The 24,152-nt window shown below is 43.5% G+C and overlaps 1 protein-coding gene across 1 annotated transcript in view; it reads left to right on the plus strand.

The window, feature by feature from the left end:
- Positions 1-3,040: 3,040 nt before the first annotated feature.
- Positions 3,041-24,152, plus strand: part of SKOR2 (SKI family transcriptional corepressor 2) — a gene marked incomplete at both ends in the record, with an annotated part of 33,703 nt that continues 12,591 nt past the window's right edge. Inside the window, 5 exons of the mRNA XM_082852523.1 lie at positions 3,041-5,638; positions 6,665-6,728; positions 7,086-7,160; positions 18,289-18,354; positions 18,735-18,833. Of these exons, the coding sequence (XP_082708649.1) occupies positions 3,041-5,638; positions 6,665-6,728; positions 7,086-7,160; positions 18,289-18,354; positions 18,735-18,833 (2,902 nt within the window). The remainder of the gene's footprint in view (positions 5,639-6,664; positions 6,729-7,085; positions 7,161-18,288; positions 18,355-18,734; positions 18,834-24,152) is intronic.

The following is a 24,152-nucleotide window of genomic DNA, read 5'->3' on the forward strand; positions in this document are numbered from 1 at the left end:
TTCCTTCCAAGTTTTTAGATTGAGCACGCTTTGCAGAACGCCCCCCCCCCCGCCCCATCCCGCCCCGCTTTTCTCATTTCACAGTTTCAAAGGAGCACTGAAACTATTCTATTCTCCGGCTAACTGTGAACTGTGATTCCTATATCTTCGGAGACACAGTGAGGCTACTGATTTGCACTGCGTACCTGAGAGATCATTCGCGAAGGAGGGTGGCTCAGAGAAATGAGGGGAGGAGACAATAACTGGCAGGGATACAGTCAATTTAGAGGCGTCCTTCTAGAATCCGGGGCCTCCAGGATCCAGGTCCCCGGGATCAGGCAGACTATATAGCTTTCCACTCCTAAATCAGATCTACGGCTCCAGCACCACTGCTGCGTTTGCTCAATGGAGAGGTTGTTGGCAATTGCGGGTTGGTTAGGTGTTAGCTTTCGTGCCTGCTGAGAAAGGATCTCGAAGCTGCTCGCTCTGCCTTTCGCTCTCCCCCCTCCCTCCCTGTAACATGCCAGCCCTTTAATGTGGAGTGTCAGGGAGACGGTGACGTCACCTTGCCCGCTGGGTGGCGTCCCCTCGGTCCGACACGAGTTCAGAGACAGAGAAAGGCGCTGTCAGACTGCACTCCACCTGGGGCTCGCCTGCCGCGGGTTTCCGCGCGCCCACACTTTCTGCGGTCGAGGGGACGCCCCGCAGCAATTCAGGCGGTCATTCTCCGCGGGCCGGGGTACAAGCGCCATTAGAGCCGACGAGCGCCAGGATCTTCACGCGGAGCCCTCTGAAGTCCCGCCCGCTGGATTCCAGGACCCGCTTGGATGCTTCGCCTCCGAGCGACCTCGGAAGATGGGCCGGCAGCCACGCGCGTAAAGACAGCTAGGGGTTACCAGGTACTGCCGGAACCAGCCGGCCCCCACTCGGCGCACAGCTCGCGGTTCATTATTTGGGATCCCGAGCGGTGGGGTTTTCCGGTTAGGTTGAGGGGCAGCGGAGGGCTTCGGTAGTGATTGGTTTGGAAGCCCGGGGAGTTAAGTTGAGGCTCGTTGGCTCGTCAGTCAGATAGGGAAGCTCGCCGGCTTTCTTTCTCAGTTCAACTAACTTTTAATTGTCTCTTCTTCCCTCACTCCCTTTTAAAAATCCCCCAACCTAAACCCTCTCATTTGTGTCTCTGCTCTGACAGGAGTCTCTGGGAGAGCTTGGGGTGAAAGTGGAGCACACCCAGTAGGAGACACTTCTGCCCCGTCTACAGCTGCTCAGGCTGCGGGTCTCTAGCCAGCTCCCCGCTAGGCCAGGCCCGCTGCGCGCATTGCCATTATCCCAGGGTCTTATTAAGATAATAAGAATCTTGTTTGGGAGGGGAATGAGGATTGAAGGACCATTTGGCAAAGTTAGGGCTGGTTATATCAGGCCCAGGTATCACCGTGCCATTTAACACCCCGTCCCCTGGAAATATTGTCTTTGATCCATCCTAAGCGACAGGCCTGGCTTTCGTCTCGTTGATCGCATCGAGGTTTGTTCACCCTTCCTGGAGGCCACAGAATGTAATGAGAGCTGAGGATCCAGGGGTCAGAAGGGCGAAGGTTGTCGGGATAGAGGTCACAGGGGCCCAGAGAGGACCAGGATATGACAATTTGGGTAAAGGGGTACACTTGTGTATTCACTGAAATCTCTGTAATAACAAACTCCAGTGTCCTTGACGGAAAGTGGTGATGAGACGGCCACCGTTGATTTTCCAGGGCAAACGATAGTCTTAGCAGCTGCCCTGGACAAGTAGCTGTGCAAAGGTCACTGTCAGTTTTGCAGGGAATGAGCCGCTTTGCTTGTTTTGACTTAGCAGTGTTGTCACAAAGGTTTCTTTCGCTTGTTTTTTCTGTATTTTCAATTTACTGGCTGTTTTCCCCCATTAAGTATCCCGGTTGACCAGAGACAGGAATTTTACCGCAGGCCCAACCCTGGGCTTCCGCTTTCAGCGCTCCCACAGATTACCTAGTCCAAGGATTATTTCTACCGTGGGGCACTTCCCCCCACCCCCAATAAGGTAAAGAGATATCTACATAGATCAGAAAAAGAAATGTCACAGAAAGTGGTTCACCTTTCAACTAAATTTGCCTTTTAAAGCCCATCAGTAATGATCCCCAAGAATTGTTCAGTTTCTTTGCACTGTTTCTGGGCTTAACACTCTTGCCTGTACTGATTTGCTCATTGTCATGGGAATAACAGGCAAACAGTTTTTGAATATTTTCAAGTCTACAACTTCATCTTTTAAAGCCACCTATTGGAACCGGAACTACTCAATTTTAGCAAGCAGTTTTTTGAACCCTTGAAAGTGAAACGCCTGTTTTGGTGCAATCTTGCATATAGGTTTGTACATTGTCCCCAAAAATTTCTAATTAAAGTATCAAAATATCTAATGGCAAAGGTAAGGGAGAAGGGATTTCGTTTTGCTTTAATGAGCTGTGTCTCAACCAGTAGTGAATTTCCCCCAAGGAAACCACAGATGCCACAAAAATTACTTTTTAAAAGGTTTGGGTTTTTTTTTTTAATCAAAATCAATCTATTTTCAAGCAAATGCGACTGGTCTCTCCTTTAAAATTTGGGCTTCAATGGCTAAGCCTCAGTTTTCCATAACTTTTATAACCTGTACTAGTTACCACTGTCATCATTACTTCCTAATTTATAGCAGGAGTGCCATTTTATTCTAACAGCTTCTATAAATTGGGGATAAGGTCTTGAGTTTCTTAGGAACTGACTTTTTAAAAATTTACTTTGGATATTTAGAACCGAAGAAAAGTAATTCCAAATTCCTGCATTTCCAAAGGATGACCTTGAGGAAATTTAAGAGATGACTTCCTTGTGTCTGAAACTTGCTTCCTTTGCCCAGTGATAATTATATCTTAACCAAAGCAAAGAAGTGATTATAATTCTTCAGTTAGCGACTCAACCCACCCCTCTCTTTGTAAACTGAAAAAGCTCTAGTCAACGCTTTCTCCTTTCCCTTCCAGTCTCCAAGGCCGACCCGGAGAGCTCGGCCCGGGCTTCCGCGGCGGAGGAGATGGCTTCCAGCCCGCTGCCGGGGCCCAACGACATCCTGCTGGCATCGCCGTCGAGCGCCTTCCAGCCCGACGCGCTGAGCCAGCCGCGGCCGGGCCACGCCAACCTGAAACCCAACCAGGTGGGCCAGGTGATCCTCTACGGCATTCCCATCGTGTCGTTGGTGATCGACGGGCAGGAGCGCCTATGCCTGGCGCAGATCTCCAACACCCTCCTCAAGAACTTCAGCTACAACGAGATTCACAACCGCCGCGTGGCGCTGGGCATCACGTGCGTGCAGTGCACGCCGGTGCAGCTGGAGATTCTGCGACGCGCCGGGGCCATGCCTATCTCATCGCGCCGCTGCGGCATGATCACTAAGCGTGAGGCTGAGCGTTTGTGCAAGTCGTTCCTAGGCGAAAACAGGCCCCCCAAGCTGCCTGACAACTTCGCCTTCGACGTTTCACACGAATGCGCCTGGGGCTGCCGTGGCAGCTTCATCCCCGCGCGCTACAACAGCTCCCGCGCCAAGTGCATCAAATGCAGCTACTGCAACATGTACTTCTCGCCCAACAAGTTCATCTTCCACTCCCACCGTACGCCCGACGCCAAGTACACGCAGCCAGACGCAGCCAACTTCAATTCGTGGCGCCGTCACCTCAAGCTCACTGACAAGAGCCCCCAGGACGAGCTAGTCTTCGCCTGGGAGGACGTCAAGGCCATGTTCAACGGCGGGAGCCGAAAGCGCGCGCTGCCCCAGCCGGGCGCGCATCCCGCCTGCCACCCGCTCAGCTCGGTCAAGGCGGCCGCTGTGGCAGCGGCTGCGGCGGTGGCGGGAGGTGGGGGACTGCTGGGCCCGCACCTGCTGGGGGCGCCCCCGCCGCCGCCCCCGCCACCTCTGGCCGAGTTGGCAGGCGCGCCGCACGCGCATCACAAGAGGCCGCGCTTCGAAGACGACGACGACTCGCTGCAGGAGGCGGCTGTCGTGGCCGCCGCCAGTCTTTCGGCCGCCGCCGCCAGCCTGTCGGTGGCCGCGGCCTCCGGCGGCGCCGGAGCGGGCGGGGGGGGCGCGGGGGGCGGCTGCGTGACGGGCGTTGGCGCCGGCGCGGGCGCGGCGGCTGGCGCCAAAGGGCCACGCAGCTATCCGGTCATCCCGGTGCCCAGCAAGGGCTCGTTCGGGGGCGTGCTGCAGAAGTTCCCAGGCTGCGGGGGACTCTTCCCGCATCCTTACACCTTCCCGGCTGCAGCAGCCGCCTTCGGATTGTGCCACAAGAAGGAGGACGCGGGCACCGCGGCCGAGGCTCTGGGGGGTGCGGGCGGCGCGGGCGCGGCGCCCAAGGCCGGCCTGTCTGGCCTCTTCTGGCCCGCGGGGCGCAAGGACGCCTTTTACCCGCCCTTCTGCATGTTCTGGCCTCCGCGGACCCCGGGCGGACTTCCCGTGCCCACATACCTACAGCCCCCGCCGCAGCCGCCCTCGGCGCTCGGCTGCGCGCTAGGAGAAAGCCCGGCCCTGCTGCGTCAGGCCTTCCTGGACCTGGCCGAGCCTGGCGGCGTGGGCGGGAGCGCCGAAGCGGCCCCCCCGCCGGGTCAGCCCCCTCCGGTCGTCGCCAACGGCCCGGCCTCCGGCCCGCCGCCTCCTGCGGGCGGCGCGGGCGCTCGCGATGCGCTCTTCGAGTCGCCCCCGGGCGGCAGCGGCGGGGACTGCAGTGCGGGCTCCACGCCTCCGGCCGACCCCGGCTCCGTGTCCGGGACTGGGGCCGTGGCCGCCGGAGCGGTCCCCGTGGGTGCCCGAGTGCCCGCGCCCCACCACCCGCACCTCCTGGAGGGGCGCAAAGCCGGCGGAGGCAGCTATCACCATTCCAGCGCCTTCCGGCCGGTGGGCGGCAAGGACGACGCAGAGAGCCTGGCCAAACTGCACGGGGCGTCCGCGGGCGCGCCACACTCGGCCCAAGCGCATCACCACCACCACCAACAACAACCGCACCAACACCACCACCACCATCATCCCCCGCAGCCGCCGTCGCCGCTGCTGCTGCTGCCCCCGCAGCCCGACGAGCCGGGTTCCGAGCGCCACCACCCGGCCCCGCCGCCGCCCCCACCCCCGCCCCCGCCGCCTCCGCTGGCCCCGCAGCCGCACCACCGAGGCCTTCTGTCCCCCAGTGGCACCAGCTGCAGCTACCCCAGCGAGGACAGCTCCGAGGACGAGGATGACGAGGAAGAAGAGCAGGAGGTGGACGTGGAGGGCCACAAGCCTCCCGAGGGCGAGGAAGAGGAGGAGGAAAGTCGAGACCCCGAGGACGACGAGGAGGAAGACGAGGAGACAGGGGTCCTGCTAGGGGACCCTTTAGTCGGGGGCGGCCGATTCCTCCAGGGCAGAGGGCTGTCGGAGAAGGGGAGCAGCCGGGACCGCCCGCCGGCTGCCGCGGGCGCTTTCCCACTGGCCCTGAACTCCTCCAGGCTGCTGCAGGAGGACAGGAAACTGAGTGACCACGACGGCTCGGACCTGCCTCCGCCCCCGCCCCCGCCGCTGGCCTGCCAGAAATCAAGCGGCGGCCTTAGCAGCAGCCCGGGCAGCCCGGTCCACCATCCATCACTGGAGGAGCAGCCCTCCTACAAAGATGTAAATATCCCCTTTAGGCTCCTTCAAGCTAATTATTATTATTTAAATGCACCTTTAGGCTGAATCGGTTACATATGCGCAGGAAAGATGAATCACCAGATTTCCCCACAGAAATGAAATATTCAGTGTGTTTGGGAGGGCTTCTTTCCTACCAACTGTCCTCCATAAAAATGTAGTTTCTGGTCTCTCTCTTACAAAGCCTCTCAAAGGCCTTGGGGCCTCTATTCCCCCCTATATTTAAGTTGGCTGCTTATAGAAGTTGGGAAAGACCCCTAAATTGACCAAGTCCTTCCTCTAATCTACCAATCTCTTTTGCCCAACTCCCTGCCCCCAGTTGAGCACAGTTGTTCCCCCAGAAGCAGTGGGACCACAAAACGGGTGCAGTCTGAATGATCCTATCATTTTTCTTCTCTGTAATTCAGTGCCTCCCCGAACCATGACCCAGAAAAGATAAAAAATACATTGACTTCAAAAGTTAGATTCAGTTTTATTTGAACTGCTATAATCAAGGCTTGAACCCCAGAGCTCTAGCCAGAATGGACACTTCTGTAAGACATTGTGTCCAGTAAAACAAAAGGCAGACTCTTGAGCAAGACTGGCTTCTCCCAAACCAATCTCCACCCACGTGAACGTGCTACCTGGGGCCCTAAAGACCAAAGTTAAATTTAAGTGGCTCAGCGTTGTGTTCACTCAAGTGTGCATAGAAAACACTCTCAAGGACTTCAGGGTGAAGTGACTCTGTCCTAATGTAGTGTAGATGTGACAAATAATGTGGCATGCTGATTTACAGAGTGTATAATAGGTGCATATTTAACATACTACTTCGTAAAGGGTAATGCAGGTACGTGCAGTCGTACATTTGTATTTAAAGCACAACAACTATTCAGAGAAGATAACCATCAAAAAATGGAGTCTCCTGAGGCTCCATGGAGTCACTTTTATTGATGCTTCTTCCTGCTGACTGTTGACATTAGCATATGGTTTCATCCAGGCATTGATTTGTGTCTCTAATTCTTCTCCATACAGAATCAGAAAACTAAGGAAAATAACCAAGTAATTTTATCTACAAAGGATGAAAACAACTTTTCAGGTAAAAGAAAATAACCCCCCAGTTTTCTTTCCTGCATTTAACCATTTCTGTGAGACTCACACCCAGCATCTCCTGCCCCTACCACCATTCTGTGGGTTTTCATCCATTGAATTTTGAATTTTTTCATACTACAGTTTATATTTTAATGGGCAGCATTTCTGTAGTTTCCAAGCAATGGCAATTTTCCAGATAACAGCACTGTTGCCCCCAATCTCAACATACGTCTTTGCATTTAAATGGCATCAGTACTCTAAACATACACAGATATATAAATACATGTTAAAATTCTTGGATGTCTTTGTTTCCCACTTGTCAGTACAGACTCACTTGCAGATTTTGTGTTTTGTTTGATTCTAGATAAGAACAAGGAGCATAGCTTTTTCATCACAGACTCTGATGCTTCCGGAGGAGATTTTTGGAGAGAAAGATCAGGTAGGCTGGGACAAATAGAAGGAATGAAGAGTCAGATGACAGAGAGAAGGGCTGAAATTCATAATCAGAAGACTGAATACTTAGTACAAGGGTAAAGATAAAAAACAATTCCTAGTAGATATAACTAAGAAAAAACACAAATGGGAAAGCAGTGACATTAATAGCAATAAGATTATTAATTGCTGGGCATATTTCAGAAGAGAATTCAGAAATATATCAGGTTACACAGTGAAACGGGCTGGAAAAGCATAAAATGACAATAATTGAAATGTTCTCTTAGAAACCTTCCATTAAAAAGGATCACAGCTTATTGCTTTTAATATCTGTCAGAAAGACATTAAAGGTGTTTTATGACATCTATGCCAACATTTATATTATCTCCATGATAATGATCTCTACACAAAATGTATAATACATTTACAAAAATTACATTATACAAATTAAATGAAACCACCTTTTACTGATTGCTAAATGTCTCCAAGGGGTATGGGAAAGACGTGATTAGAAGTTTTGATACTAAGTTGTCTATTGCAGTGTCTTAAGGAGAGGGTTTTGTTTCTTGGGAAAAAGGAATCTAATTTTCCATTTATGTAATGCAAACTGCCTTGGCTTTGACTATTCACGGTTAATTGACTGTCAAACGAGGTTGTTATCCTGCGGCAATGTCTGCAAATTTGCCTGTCAAATGAGACAGAGAGCAAGCTAGGAAGTGAGGGAGAGGGAGAAAGAGTGGTGTGGGGAGCAGAAATAAAGAAAATAGGATCTTAAAGGAATCTTATATAACAGCAAAGTACAATGAAAAAGGTCTCCAAACCTTTGTTTTTATTTTTCCTTAAAGGAAACTTTTCAGTACTTTAAATGGCAAAAGGCAAACACCTATTTTAATGAAAAAATAGTTTTATATATCATGGGAAGAAAGCTTTATATATTGTGAGTTATTTCCAAATTATTTCATGAGTATTTTCTATAAATATTGATCAACAGCCAGTTTGGGCTGACTATGCTAAGGAGTTACTAAGAATAATTTGGTGATGTATCCTTGGCCGTATCAAGTCTCCATAAAATTGTGCATTCTGGCTGTACCTGTTTGTAAGCACATTTTAAGTGTTTTTATTATTATCACTTTCAATTAAAGCATAACCCTTTGAAAATTCAAAAAAATCACCTTTCACAAATTTGCTCTGTGTCTAATATGATAAAGTTGTTAAATGTGGATTTTTCTGTTACAATCTAAAGTGTACAAAATAAAGTCACAAAGGCAATGATATTTGCCCAGGAACTACCTCTTCCCTAGTGCGATATTTCACAAAATTGAAGCTTGAAATAGAAAGGATTGGTACCAACACATTTCTGATGGGTTTGCACACACACACACACACACACACAAGGTTTATAATTCTATTTGATTGATTCTGTAATATCTAACCATTTCCCAGACATTTCTGGATAGTCGATTGCTTTTCTTTGTTTGCTATGTGTAGAAGTTAACAGACATTGGAAACAACACATTTATGAATATAAAGAAAACACTTTTGGAAACATTTCTCAGCCCCATATCAAATGATATTTAGCAGCTCTGTAGAGCTAAACACAGATTTAAAAGTAGCCCAATTTCTCCCATGCCTAGAAACCACAGATGGGAATCTATATGTACTCTAGTGAATGCAAATTAATCGGGCTGTTTCAACAGCCGAATGGATGGAGACCTTTGCTGGGGGTGTGTTGTACAAACGGTGAGCACTTAGAGAATTCCCATTCCTCTCTAACCAAAATAGACACAGATCAGAAAGAGAGTTTAAAACCAGTGTCACATCCTAGTGGCATTGTCAATAACTTAATTTGGGAGGAATTTTTATTTGTTTTTATTTTATGTACAACCCTATTCTGTGAGCAGCGCCATGAAGCTCGAAGTCCAATAAAATAAGAAAATTTGCATGTAGCAATGACTTGTATTTTTTAAATAATGTAAGCCATTCAGAGCAGGACAGGGACCCCACTTTTCATTTACTCATCTCAAGACAGGTTTTAATTTACTGTTGCTTGTTAAAATTAGTACTTTGTAATTTATATGCATTAATTTTAAGGTGTTTTTGACTGTCTAAGTTTGGAAGTTTTTATTTTTTAGTTGGCTGTTGGTGATATTAAAGTTCAAATTATACTATACATGTATTTAATATAAAATAACACATTTAGAGAATAATTCACACCAGACTTCATTTCGCTAAAGCATAACTCATTAGAAGTCTCCTTGGGCTAAACTCTTACTCTGTTTGGGTGCAAATTTTAAAGAAAATAAAAATAAAATTTTATAAATATTCTATAAAAGATGTAAAATGTATGTAGTTTTTTAAGGGGTATCAATGATTTGTACAAAACTAGGGGACAATTTGATGTTTAAATTGTTAAATTTAAAATAGTTTCCATAGATTTAATGAGAAAATCCAAACTTCACAATCTGAAATCATCTTTTTAGCAACTTTAATTTCCTACCTTGCACTTAACAGCTAGTATTCATAATTATCATAAAAAATTTAAGTTAACATTTTGACAAATGTGTATACCCATTAGAAATCTAAATGTATTAGAACATACTGATTTCTTTACTGAATTATATTCTCTTCATTATGTGTACATGAATAGTCTCTATAGATTTGTTAAAAACTGAATTTCTCTTCATCATCTTCCTCCGATTTGGATGGCTGGGCTGTTTCCATTTGGAAACAAGTTCCTCCTGGCCTTGGAAGGGATTTGGTTCCCCCATACTTAGGAAGTTCAATAAACCCTAAAAAAGTCATTAGAACCCCAAGCATGATAGCCAGAGTGGGTCAGTAACTACAGAATCCACTGTTGTCTGATGTTCAGATGGAAATACAAATGTCAAAAGGTTGTAAATAAAAGTATAATCAGGATCGGTGTTCACATAAAAATTCCACAGTGTCTGGAGCTCAGGGCAGTACAGTCAATAGTTATGTTGGTAATAACACCTAGTCATGCTATCGATGTATTACCAGTCCCTCCCTCACAATAATTAATTTGATACAGATTCCCAGAGAAACTTGCTCCACATTGATATTCTGTATTACAGTTTCATTCTCACATTATTCAGAGAAGTATGTAGGTAGTAGGTTATATCATATTATTATTATCCTATATTGAATGTGAGACAGGTGGGACGTGGAAAGGATGAAAATATATTATTGACATGAACAAATGTTTGGGTGAAGAGTATATTTTGTTAAATTTATCTTGGAATCTTGGGTCACAAGAATTTCACCCTCATGGTTCCTTTGCTGAGCCTGCAGAGAAGATATTTTAAACACCAGAAAGTGTTAAGGAGTTTGGGTTGTTGTAGGACTCGCTGTACCTTCAACTGTCCTTGCTTGTAGGAAAGATCAGCTCATGGTCTTCACACTGGAATGCACATTTGAGAAAATCCCCAAATGGTCACCCAATTGGCCTATGTTTTGGTATTAATGTATTTACTTGTGATCAGACACCAAGAACCTGTTCATTTAGCAAAGTGTCAAAAATCCAGATGAGCCAAAGAGATTATGAAGCCTGTGATGAACTGCTTTGTAGTGGTAGCAGTAGAATGCTTTATCTGGAACACCTTGCGGGTGAATGGAGCTATTTCTCCCCATGTAACAACTGTTAACTTCCACATGTACATGATAACATTCATTTGTTTATTTACTCAATTACTCCCCAAATATTTCAGAATACCTACTGTATGCTAGGTATTTTGCTAGGCTCTGGAGATTCAGAGATAGAATCAACGCCAGTCCCTGCTCTCAAGTTGCTTCCGATCAAAAGGAGGGGAAGATAAGGTGTAAGGCAGTATGAATACTATAATAGCAGTCTACACAACATAACATCCAAAAAGGTTTATATAACCATATGTCCCTTTAGCCAACGTTTAATTCAATCATCATTATTGGAAAATATCAGTGTTTTATTTCTGTGCATATACAGTATAACATAGAAGAATGAAATGTCTTTTCAAACTACCTAATAAGTCAGTATGCAATTATTGATTTTTACATGAATTTTTCACTCCCATAACAATCATAAATGTAGTTTATCAGGAAATTTCTGACCTTTCTCTAAACAAGTAAAGATACAGACTTATCTTTAAATGATAGGTACTTGCTTTAATTTATCCCTAATACAAATTCAGTTTAGCAACAATATTTAGTTCCAGTTCATTTGTTTAGTTCATCATTTTAATTAAGTCTGGCCTTTGTTCAACCTTTCAGCCCTATTGGTAACTGTTACTTTTCAGCCATTTCAAAAAGATTACATTTTTTAATGATTTTTTTCAAAAACCTCCCTGTTAATGGTCGTTAACCTTACTCATAGCAGATATTATACTTCTTTATAATTAGAGGAACCAAACATAAAGTTTTAAGCAGCCAAAATCCCCCAGAAGCCAGAACTTTTATCTGTAGGTCTCTTTAAAATAAGACCCATTGCTTTAAAGCCAAGTAATATAGATTAGGGGGATGGTAGTTTGGTCAAAATATTACCTACTCAAAAATATAAATGACAGCATTTTGCTTGCAATCCCAGAGTAAGGCTTTGCATATCCGTTTTGAATAACTTTAGTGAAGTTAAGTGATTTGAAATTGAATGCAGTGGGGTAAGCTGGTGAGGCAGCTGAAAGCTATTGCAGGTCAAGGAAATCACGTAAAGTGGAGTCATCCTCAATTCCAATCCCTTTCATTGTAGAAACGCCAGAACCATTGGACTCTGAGAGTGGCTGCATCTTGTTATATGTGTAGAAGTTTTAAAATCAATTTGATTTTCACTGGTATAATTCTCTAGTGTACTTAATATGCTATGGATGGATTTCTGAGAATAGTAAGAAGCAGTTACACTTCTCATGAATATATAGCAGATGAGGCGCTCTGATTTATTATTCCATTCTATTTTAGAACATGCTTATGATTTTTTTTTAAAAAAGTAAAAGAAGAAGAAAAATTCTAAAAAGCACAGACTAGTAGATCTGAGTTTTAATTCACTCACTTACTAGATGACTTTGGGTAAGCCCTTTAAGTACTTTGGCCTCAGTTTATCCACCTCTAAGTTACTACTGACATTTTTATGAACAACGAATTTTGAGGTATTTGAATATATGTATTCAAAATTAGCTAATCCCCATATTTCAAATATAAATTTCTTTTTATTTATGGAAACATTTTCCTTCTTGTGGTTTTTAATAATTTATATGAAAATCAAGGAGATAGAGAAGGACAATAAAAAAACTCTTCAGAAAAAAATAAAAAATAGCATTAATTGACAACACAAGTTCTAAAACTTAAGAGAATTCTAAATGAACTCACAATTCACTAATCAACGAAATCTGATATACTGATTCAAGAAGCAATGTGTATGTAACTCACGATAAATTTTGATCACGAACTGTAAATTTTGTTGTAATTCTTAGTTAACTATAAACTCACAAATATTAATCTTGCTCTTGTTCCCTTTTTTGGCTAATGGAGTTAATATTTAGTTAGTTCATTTTGCAGCATACCCTCTCCAGTAATATTGATTTTCTTTTCTGTTCTATGACCTCACTACCGTGCCAGACGTCACAGGGGATGAGTTTAATGTAGAATTTAGCACCAAGAAATTAACAGAAGTCCATGTCCCACTGATAGAGGAGAAAATTACTTAACTCTGCTTTCCGTGTAATTGATTTTTTAATGCCTTAATGCAAAATGTTCTTAGAAACCTCTCTAAACCATACATTGTGCTAAATTTTGTACTAGTTATACAAACTGTAGATTAACTTTGACCCCATCCAAATTGTACGTCTAAGGTAGATTGTTAGGGAAAGAGAAAATTAAACTTCCAGAAATTTTAAATTAAGTCAGATTATAAAGCTAAGATTAATTATTAAAATTCAGTGTTTGTTTGGGAGTTAAACGTATATAAGAGGAGTCTCTCTTGATCAACAGAGGCCAGGCCTGTGCTGAGGCTGTTGGGAGGCAGAGGGCAGGCCCAGCCTGCCCTGAGGGCGTGACAGTGCCCTGGGAACTGCAGGCAGACACCGTTGGTAGCTTCGCACGCAGATCTTGCCTTCCCTTCCGGGGTCTGCTCCCTTGCACTAGAACACATGCGATAGCACGAGTCCCCATGAACTATGGAAACATCTGGATGTTTGACTGAAATTTTTTATTCCTCACCTAAATATTAGAATCCATGTGAATTTCATGTATAGGCACAGCCCCAAACTAAAACAGTGTCATTGACTAAATTTGCCCTTCAGTGTGCATTTTCTGAAATGCATTTTTTCCAAATGTTTTTCATCAGTTGTTGTCAACAACAATCCTGGGGGAACAGAGGAGACCTTTCAATGACAAGCAACTTGCTAGCCCCTAGGGCTGCAGGCTGGGGTAGTGCCCCTGAGTGCTGGCTGCAGGCTCAAAGGAGACTTTAAAAGGGAGACAGCCAAGATAAGGGATAGGAAAAGGAGTGGGATTGAAAGGAGAAGGAAGGAGGATGTATTGCCATAGAAGGGATGGGGGAATGCTAAAATTTTTACTCTTCATCCAATGTCAGGCATTTTATATTGTACCCTATATACTTTGATGCCCTATACACATACAGGGTACAATACTTAAATGATCTTATTTATTGAATTCAAGTTTAGCTTGAGAACAGTAATATCTTTTAATCAACTTCTCCTCCCATCTCATGACCACCAACAGAACAGGTCATCTGACTTACTCATTTGGCTCTTAAAATTAAGTGAGCTTTTTAAAATTGTAAGGTATTTTAGCTGCTGGAGGCCACGGCAGACACATACGTGAATTAGTATTTTCATGTCTCAGTTAACATTCAGTGCTACAGTTTTATTTGTCCCTGAAAGAAATTTTCAAAATGTCAGGTAGGAACAAAAATGGAAACAATCACAAACTTCCCCAGTAAACTGAAAATATAGAGTAATTCTTAGACCATACAATGGATCAAACTGTGCTTGTTCGTTCATAGGAATGAGTTAGTGCTTTAAAAACCTTATGACAACTGAGGATTTACAATAGCATTAGTTTGTATTTCTTTCACAAACCAAATTGGATTAAATGAAGTACAACAAGTGTGTGTGTGGAATACATTTGTACCCCTCCCTAGGGTTGAGGTGATGGGGGTTACCTGTAGGGCAGGATCTCTCTGCCTTCAGAAAGCAGATTTTCTAGCTGGGGAAGATCAGACTAGCATAGGTGAAGCATTAGAATATTGGGTACAAGGTGACAGAGTAAAGATGATAAGGACTTAGAACTTCAGCCCAGGCAGGAACAGATCAGTGGCATCTGAAGAAGTTGGGAAAGGTTTTATGAAAGAGTAAATGACACTTGGGTGGCTTTCTGATTTTGGGTGGATGGGGAGAGGAGGGGGACACCTTAGGGAAGAGAAACAACATAAAGCAGAGCCAGCAGATGTGAGAAATAAGAGTCTGTCTTGGGTAAAAGGTTTGTGCTTAGTGACAGAGAAATACAGCTTGGCTGAGCCGGATGGGACAAGGTTACAGGAGAACCTGGAGTCTCCCGGGGAGGAGTTGAGTGGATTCTGCAATGTAGACCATGGGGAAACAATGCAGGTGCTCGAGCAGAGGTGTGCCATAATGTTTAAGAGAAAGTCATTACCGTTGTGCCTTGAAACGTAGTGCTGGTGAATCTATTGGCTGTTTTGGTCTTCCCCCCCCCACCTTTGGATACTCCAGTCTCCCCTTCATCTGCTATTTACTGCTCATGTCTGCTTTGGCATGGTGTATTCTCACATCCATCCCTCTTGTACTTCCAATTTCTGATGGCTGTGTAAGGGCCGATCCAAGGGTGGGGTGGAGCTTTCCCCTGGGATGTGGGACCACCTGGCCCTGGAGGACCCTGGAGAGACCAGGGAAGCAGGGACCATGTGGCTCCAAGCTCCCTGGCCCCTGCTGCACTCAGCAGAGGTATAGTTTCTCTGATGTGGCATCACACTGCCTCTGCCCCCCTGGGGCGAGCAGGCTTCATGGGCAACGATGCAGGTCACAGTTAACTGGCTCTGTGAGCATGTGCTTGTGGAGAACTGGTGTGGACTCATCCCTGAGCAGCAGGTCCTCATCATGTCAGTCCACTGGATGCCTTTTATGCCCTAATTATCCATCACTCTCCAACTTTAAGCCACTCAACTATTTTCTTTTACAATTAAGATCTCTATGGCCCCCCTCCACCCTGGCCTTTTTGTCACTTTTTTTTAAAGGGGGGATATAATGGGAAGGAGAGTAAGAATTTTAGTTTGGGGATTTCTCCAAATGCATTCATTAATTTTGGAAAAGTAAAGTGCATTTAACCTGATGGAATATTTATAAAAATGGAAAGCTCATTGTCAACTAAATCTCATTTATTTAATCTAGTATTAGACTGCCTTTTTTTTTTTTTAAACCAGATGGAAAACATTAGCAGTAATAGTGAACAAACATATCCAGGCTCCCAGAGGTCATTTTTAACCACCATTAACAATCTGGTTTTCACAGATTAGTAATATGCAAAAGGCAATGGTCCAGTGAAAGATACACAAAAGGCAGTTGAAGCTTCTGTACTCCTTATTTACCTAACATTGAACCATTTATTAAAATGCTTTGCAAGTGAGAAATTTGAATCTTCTAAGCTCAAAACTGACAGATTTTTCTGAGAAGTTGCAGCAAAATACCTGTTTCAAATAGACACATGTAAAATATTAATTAATCCTTCACAAAGCGGATGAAAAGTGTATTATTAATGTCATCGGTAGATTCACCTGTGGTTAATATAGTTTTATTTACTAGCTATTTGTTTAATGCTTCATACCAATGTAAACCTCCTAACTGTGAAGTAGAAAAGAAATGCAATTTTACATATATTATTTTAATTTTTTAATTTAATTATCTAGTTGAAGTGTAATATAAGGGAAACAGTCCACAAAATACACTAGTAGGTCAGAAAGAAGCTGGTCTCTAATGTGATAAGGAAATGGCTTCTAGAGTTGCCTATTCAGAAACTAACTATCTCATTTAAATCATGTCTTGAGGGGTTGGGAAAGTTGTAGAATGATAAAATCTCATCCTGCTCTGTAGATAGATGCAGAGATGTGTGCATGCTCATTTCTTTTCTTGTTCAACCTCAATATTATATGTGGGTATGAAACATCTATGCATTTAACATCTGGTTAAATGAGACTAAAGTAAACATAGGTAAAACTGCACATAATATGCATTTATCTTCATTTAAAAATATCATTATTCTTGGTTTATACATTTACGATTTGTTACCAACCTTTGTGTTACTCTTCTTTTAGATAATAGTAGTTTGTAGGAATTATGTTGAGGTCTGTATTTAAAATGCTTCACCGGTATTTCCTCATTATTTATTATATGGAGAAGAAAGCCAAGGTATTAATGTTCAAAAGCCTACAGAGAGAGGTCATGTCCAAGATGAAAATGAGAATAAGTTTGTGCAAATATGATGTAGATAGTACAGAAAATGGCTGCCATTAAGGAACTCAGGATGCCCTGGATATTGTTGTGCTGATGATGGGGAGCCAGAGGAAGTGCCTTCCCATAACTGTGCACATGCTTGGGAATATTTGTACATTTGTATTTTCATACACACATATGCACACATGCATACCTGCGCACACATACCCCTGACGGTCGTCATGTGGACTGCAGAATCGCCATTTATAATATCAGGTTGAGGACTTTTCTGTCCGTCCTTGATATTGTAGGCTGCCACTTTGGGAAGAAATTCTGTTTCCCTCTTTGCAGAAATTTTTCCCTTGACAATGAAATTCCCCAGTATTCCTGGAAGTGCCCGGGACCATTTCACTCCATTTCTTGCTGAGGAAGGGAAATGAAAAGATATGAGAACAGAATTGAAACGATGCATCTAACTTGTGCTATGATTTAGAATTTGCGACCTCCTAGGGTCCCTTTCAGTGACAGCTGAAGACACTTTATTGAATATGAGTATGTGTCTAGCACTGTGCAAGGCACTGGCCATGCAGAAAAGACAGAGCCCGGCCTCCAGGTAGCCTGCCTAGTAGGTGCAGAAGGCTGGAAGCAAACGGCACCAAGGACATGGAAGAGCTAACCTGGGGGGCAGGGGAGGGGGATAGAGGAAACCTTCTCAGAGCACCTTTGTCTGCACAGCCATATCTCTATAGATGAAAACGGAAAGCTTAATTAAATTATGTGGGTAATTGCAGATAACAAGTTGAAACCTTTTTTAATTCTGATAGCAGAATGGTTGCATTTCTTTGCTTTGTTTATGTTTTCTGGATTATATAGACTCAATTTATGACTGTAGATATATACATTTTCTTAGCTTGTCATCATTCTAGTTAGCACAGAAGCAAAATAGGTAAGAACAGCAACCTAACTTCTATCCATAATACAGTTTATACTGTTTGAAGACAAGCAGTTAAGAAACTATCATCAGCAAGCGTATGACTATTACGAAGTAACTAACTTATTTCACTTCTTTCTTTTCGGTTGATTTCAATTATTAGGAAATATTAGCTATCAATTATCAATATCATAATAGCTATGATATTAGCTATCAATTATTAGGAAACCACTGCAGCCTCATAACTTCTCTCCCAGGGACAGCTAAAGCCTCCACTCACTTCTTTTTCACCACCCCACATTTTGGTGGCCCAAGAAGGCTGGAGGCTTCTGTTTCCATGGTCTTGGGTGCCTTCCCAATAAAATCAGGCTTCTTCACCTCTAGAAAGAGAGGGAGTCTGATCAGATTTCTTCCAGAAATGTCAGCTGTTCAACCTCCTCTTTTGCCCTTCTAGCAGTTAGCTTGGTTGTAAAGGCTGGGCAGTGGTAGGGACTGGGAGGGAGGCTGATGTCAGGAGTCTGCTTTCATGGAGCTGTCGTCACAGTCTAGGTGGACTTGGCCCTCATTTTCTGTCACTCCCCTCCATGGTTCAGGGGAATGATACACGAGTAAATGAGGACAACGTTTGGCCCCGAGGACTTCCACCTTGAAGTTATATTAAAAAAACTCTTTTGTAGATATTAATAGAAAGTGAAAATAACAACTTGCAGAAAATAGCCTACACAAAACTAATATTTTTTTCTCCTTTTTTTTTAAAGGTGAACACACACAAGAGACAAATTCACCTCATTCACTCAGAAAGGATGTAGAAAATATGGGGAAAGGTAAAGAAAAGTTTTAATTCTGTAGAACTTCTCTTAGCTTTAAAAGTCTGAAGAGATAATAGGAGGATATTTTTGTTCTACACTATATTTTAAGCTTGACAAGCAACACATGAATAATATATGGACCACGGGGTGGATGTAATTGAGATTAATGCATACATATCAATCAATACATGACACTGTAAAATAATCCTTTAAAATAATACATTACATTGATTTATATTCATGGATTTCTGCACAAAATCTATCCCATGTCTATGCGACCCTTTTTAAACTGGTAAAATATTTTGTCTTATAATAATAACTTGCCATATGTAACAGTCCTCTGGAGAGTCATTTGTAAAGATTAGTAAAGTGACTCTTCTTTTTTTCTTTATTAGAAGAACTTCAGAAGGTCTTATTTGAACAAATAGATTTGCGGAGACGACTAGAACAAGAATTCCAGGTGTTAAAAGGAAATACATCTTTCCCAGTATTCAGTAAGAAATCACTTTTATTTCATTGCCTTATGATATTTGATGACATTTCTATTATTAGGCATAAGGATAGGCTTCTAAATATTATGTGATTACACAAAGTACCACAGGGTCTTCCGGTGGTCTCAAAGTGTTTGGAAATTTTAGCCTGTTATTTATGCTTTGAATCAGCTGACAGATAAAATTTCTTATAACCTTTTGGTGTTTATTCTATTGGTATATGTGTATCTGTGCCTATGTATTGTGTGCATTTAAAACATGTACGCAAATATACCATTAAATATGTAGATATATTTAAATAGTCAGAAATATTAATATTTTTTAAAACAAAAGAATTACTCAGGTATTTTTTTCTCTAAGGTAGGAAAAACAAAAGAACAGTTAATTCTTATTCTCAGATAGTTCTAGAGAGCTGCCTGGTGCTTGAGACATGAAGATTTAAAATTTAACAATTCAATGTACACATATTTTATTAATTAAAATTAGTACCATTTTAGTAGTTGGGGATTCTCCATACATATTTAGTAATAAAATTTCATTCCAAATTTGGTGGCAAGAGAAACTGTGGCATAAAAACTATTGTGTCTACTCCCAGAGTCCTAGAATTTCAGAAAGACCTATGATAGGTGTCCAGATTTCTAAAATTCACCTGTCGTGTTCTGAATCACATTTGGACAAATACACCACAGTAGTGTTTTTCAAGCTTTTTGGAGTCTCATTTAGTCATATTTTGAATTATATACATTTAATATTAATTTTTTTCAGGGACACTTTTTTAGAATGTCAGTGCCCTTTGTTTTTTAATCCAGGCATCACAAAACTCATGTTGGTAATTCCTGTGGTAGAGCCATAGGCAAACATCCAGAAAAAGATTTTTCAGTAATTGTGACAATTTTAATAGTATGAGCACAAAGGTCTGCACTCGCCAGAGCTTCTCAAATGTAATCATCAGCACAAACTGAAAGACATGCCTTCTCGGGTAGCATTTTTGAATAGTACTGGGTTCCTGGTAACATGTCAAACTAAGTTCCACCAGACTGCTTAGCAGGGATAAGAATGAAGAGGACTCATGACGGAAGAGAGTTCTGGCCCCAAGGAGCGATAGGGTCGGTCAAGTTTGTGATCTGTCAGTATCCGCAAGGAAGGTTTGGAGCTCACTATGCTTCAGTATTTTGAATTTGGAGAATGCTTGCTGAGGCTTAGAATAAGATGGAAGGGAGGAGAATGGCCAGTAGCTTTTGATAGTATGTTGGGATCATCATTACATTTGTAGCTTCAAGAAAAAGAGAAACATATTAAAAATATCTTTGAAACCTTGAAAAACAGGTGCTTCCAAGGGATCCAGGATTCTTGCATTTCTAAAACCCCATCTTAAAAAAGGCTGCACAGTTCCTTGCAGCGATGAGCAGACACTGAGTGATTTGTGTCCCTTCTAAGCTGATGTTTATCTAATTATTGAGTTTGCAGATTCAGTAGAGTGAGTCCAAATCCCACTGAATCCCCAAAGTATCCACCTAACTCCATGTGAAACCCGTGTAGCCATAATGTATCCCGTTAATAAAAGCTAATCATCATTTTAAGGAATTAAGTAATTTATACATTTTCTTACTAATTACTCTACCATACAACATGTACATGTTTCTGTTTTTTAAAAAGTTAGGATGTTGTAGTACAACTGTCCAGGTTCCATTCAGACCCATCACTCATCCTCCTGGTGTGAATTAAAATGAATCCTCTGTGATTGCCACGTATGTGAAACACTTCAATTAAACAACAACAGAAAAGTTTTGCCCATTTTTATCTACAGTGTACTCCACTGACCAAGGAAGTGGTGCCCAAGTTTGAATAATGCGTGGTTTAGACACACCACCAAGGGACAGTTAATTTCACACCAGTGAAAATAGCAAATGCACATTACGTGCTTGTTAACTAAATGTGAGAGGCCATGAGGCTGGCAGACAGATTTAGATTCGCTCAGATGGAAAGGGGAGGACGGAACTTTGTAAAGCCGCCATCAGAAGGAAGCAGAGAGGAATCCCAGCAAGAGCTTTTTACTAGGAGGTGGACTCACAGTCACAACACTTCAAACCCGGTTCACTTAGAGCACTGGGGACCTAAGCTAAGCTATCACCTGTGACAGTTAGGAAGCCAGGCTCAAAATACCCTGAGATACTTTGTGGCTCTGCTACCTCATGGCTGTAGGACCTTGGAAACTGTAAAGTGGGCCGGATAATTCCTGTCCCACAGGAAGATGAGGACCAAATGCGAGGATCCACGTGAAGGTCTGAGCACATCCCTAGCACAGGATAAGTGCTCGATGACATCAGCAGTGATGGTGACGGTCATGACGAAGCAGGGGGAGGAAGAGGAAACTTAGCATCAAGCTCTCGAAAAGCATGTCTAGAATGGGTCCAAACTTCTGAGCTTCTATTGTTGTGCTTTGGGAGTGAGGGATGACCTGTGGCACAGAATAGTGAGGATAAAGATGAGAGGAAGGAGGAGGTGGGGGAGGAGGGAAAGTGGAAGAGGCAGAGGGGAGAAAGCAGGCCTCCGTACTCTGTAGGCAGAGGTTGGGAGGAGGAGGAAGCACAAGCAAGTCTCTCCACTTGCTGGACAGAGGTTTCCAGAGCTGCAAGACTCTGATGGGGAAATGCAGGGAGGAGGAAAGGAGCGGACACCGCAGAGCAAGCAGACATTTACCCTTCAGGTGGAGGCAGCAGAGAGCCTGGTGGCTAGTAGCGGGGTCTCCAGGTTTGGACACTGACTCCCCCACTGAGTAACCTTAGGCAAGTTACCTAACCCCCTTTTCAACCGTAGAACAATACTACTACCCATCTCGTGGCGTTGCAGAGAGGATTAAATGTATAAAGTGTTTCGCATGGTGACTAGTGACTGATCCATGGTAATGTGCGTTGCTGCTACTGTTACCATTTTAAGGGTAATATGTACATTCCTGCAGGGGCTTTATTGTAAACCAGCTGATATTAGAAATCAGAACTTCTAGAGCTTTCCTGGGCTGTAGTTACAGAGGCTGAAACGGGCAGTGAAACTTACTTTGATATGAGACAATCCGTTTAGTTGACCACCTGGGTAGAACATGAGAAGAGAGCTCAGGAGGGGATCCTGAGGGAAGGTGGGAGAAATGTAATCTAGACTGGGTAGAAGTAAGAGTTTGGAGGAAATGGATGACGAGGAGCTCCACCTTTATCAAGGTCACTGAGGTGACAGTAGGACAGCTGGCCCCACATCCTGCAATGACAGTCATGTTTAATTGGACAGGAGTAAACGGTTGGAGACCCTGCCCCCAAGATGCCACCATTCCGAGCTCTCCCACTAAGGACTGGTCTGATCATCTTTTTTGTTTCTGTTTTTGGGTTTTTTTTGCGGTATGCGGGCCTCTCACTATTGTGGCCTCTCCCGTTGTGGAGCACAGGCTCCGGACGCGCAGGCCCAGTGGCCATGGCTCACAGGCCCAACTGCTCCGCGGCATGTGGGATCCTCCCGGACCGGGGCACGAACCCGTGTCCCCTGCATCGACAGGCGGACTCTCAACCACTGCGCCACCAGGGAAGCCCTGGTCTGATCATTTTTGCGGCTGCAAATCCAGAAGTCATTTCAGCCATCACATTGTGTCTGCCTTCCCTAGTGAAGCTCTCCTTCTTCCCGGCTCCTCCAACACCCTGCACCTTCCTTTATTACAGTATTCAGGCCTTTGCTGTCATTTTTCATTCATTTTACTCTCTTGCCACTGGCCATCAGTATAACTTCAGAGCCTAGGCCTGACTGGGACCTGCCAAAGGGTTGCTGGATGAGGCCACGAATGGAGAAGGCCCTCACCCTCTCCCTCTCCTGTGTCGCTGCCGCGGGGTGCCCTGGGTCCTCACTTCCCTTCCCCACTCCAGCCCTTTCTGCTCACTGCTATTAGCCCTGCCTTCCTAAAAATCTACCTTTGGCACCACGTCTTCCACTCACTGTAGTGATTCCCTATTGCTGACCGTATCGCGTCTCATCTAACTCCTGAGTGGCTTTTACAATCCTCCATAATCGGCCCACCCAGGCTTATTACCACTTCTCCCCCTACTCAGTTCCACTTACCCTGCGGACCGCCCTCGCCCCTCACTTTCCACCTCTGCATCCTGCGTTTCTCTAGTCCAAATGCCTCCCTTGTCTAGGTACTCCCCATCATTTGGGACACAGCTCAAGCTCTGCCACCTCCAGGAAGCCTTCCCACTCTTGCAGTTTGCACTCTGTGCTGAAGTCCTTCTGTGTTTATTTCTAGTTCCATGGGTGTTTTGTGTTCACTCCTCTCTGATTGTTTCACCCTCTACCCGACAGTGTTGTAAATAATTTCAGGAGTCTTCTGTTGCTGCCCATGCAGCAAATTGTGGGAACATGACGTACTCTCAATCAATGGTTGATATAAATATTGGAGTCATATTCGAAGAGATTAAAACTGACAATGAAGATGAGATTGGATCACTGATAAAGGAGATTAGCAAGGACTCATGAGTTGAGTCCTTGGATTTGCAGGTATGATGACAAATTCATGGCATTTGAGAGAACCAAGTGGAAAGGCCAGTGGTTTACAACAGGGAAGACCTACTAATGGCTGGGGTTTTGTGAAAAACTTAACTGGTAGATTTTGATCATGTCATCGTCTTAGATTTTTATTAAAAAATTCTTTTCCAAGTTACTTTTAAGGTTACTTCTTATTAAAAACAAACTACATTTCATCTACCTGAATATGGTTGTCCCATCTTTCACCTGTGGCTGTTACTAGATTCATCCTATGTTCAGTGGTTTCCGTCCTTCCTTCTTCTCTCTTTGTTGTAGCATCCTCTGGAGAAGCAGGGATGGGGATTCTAAAACATGGTACAGATCAAAAGTCTCTGTCATTGTTTAAAAGCAGTGATAACAAAATAAAGACCATGTAAATGAAATAAGCCCCAAAGCCTATTGCTTGATGAGTAGGCTCTACCAGGGGAACTAGATCTACCATCTGAGTTTTCTTCTAATTTCTAGTGCCAGGTATGTAGGCTGGATACTTTTTGTTGCTGTTTGAAAAACTCTTTGGCTTTTCAAACTGTCCACATTTGCAGAGCACAGCCTTCAGTGCTTTTCTCTGCCACCTCCTTTTATGCTGTCATCTTCCAAAAATAGCTGGGTTTCAAGTGATTCTCATTAGAGTAAACAGCTTAATGATGTTTTCATCTCCACTTAAATTGTGTCTTCATCAACCTTAGAACATAGCAAAACTTTTAGTTTGTTTTTTCTCTCGCCAATTAACAATCTTTATATCTCTAAAGTTATACACATGCTTGC

Source organism: Leucopleurus acutus (genome assembly GCF_964270905.1).
Source record: "Leucopleurus acutus genome assembly, chromosome: 13".
Lineage (NCBI taxonomy): Eukaryota > Metazoa > Chordata > Mammalia > Artiodactyla > Delphinidae > Leucopleurus > Leucopleurus acutus.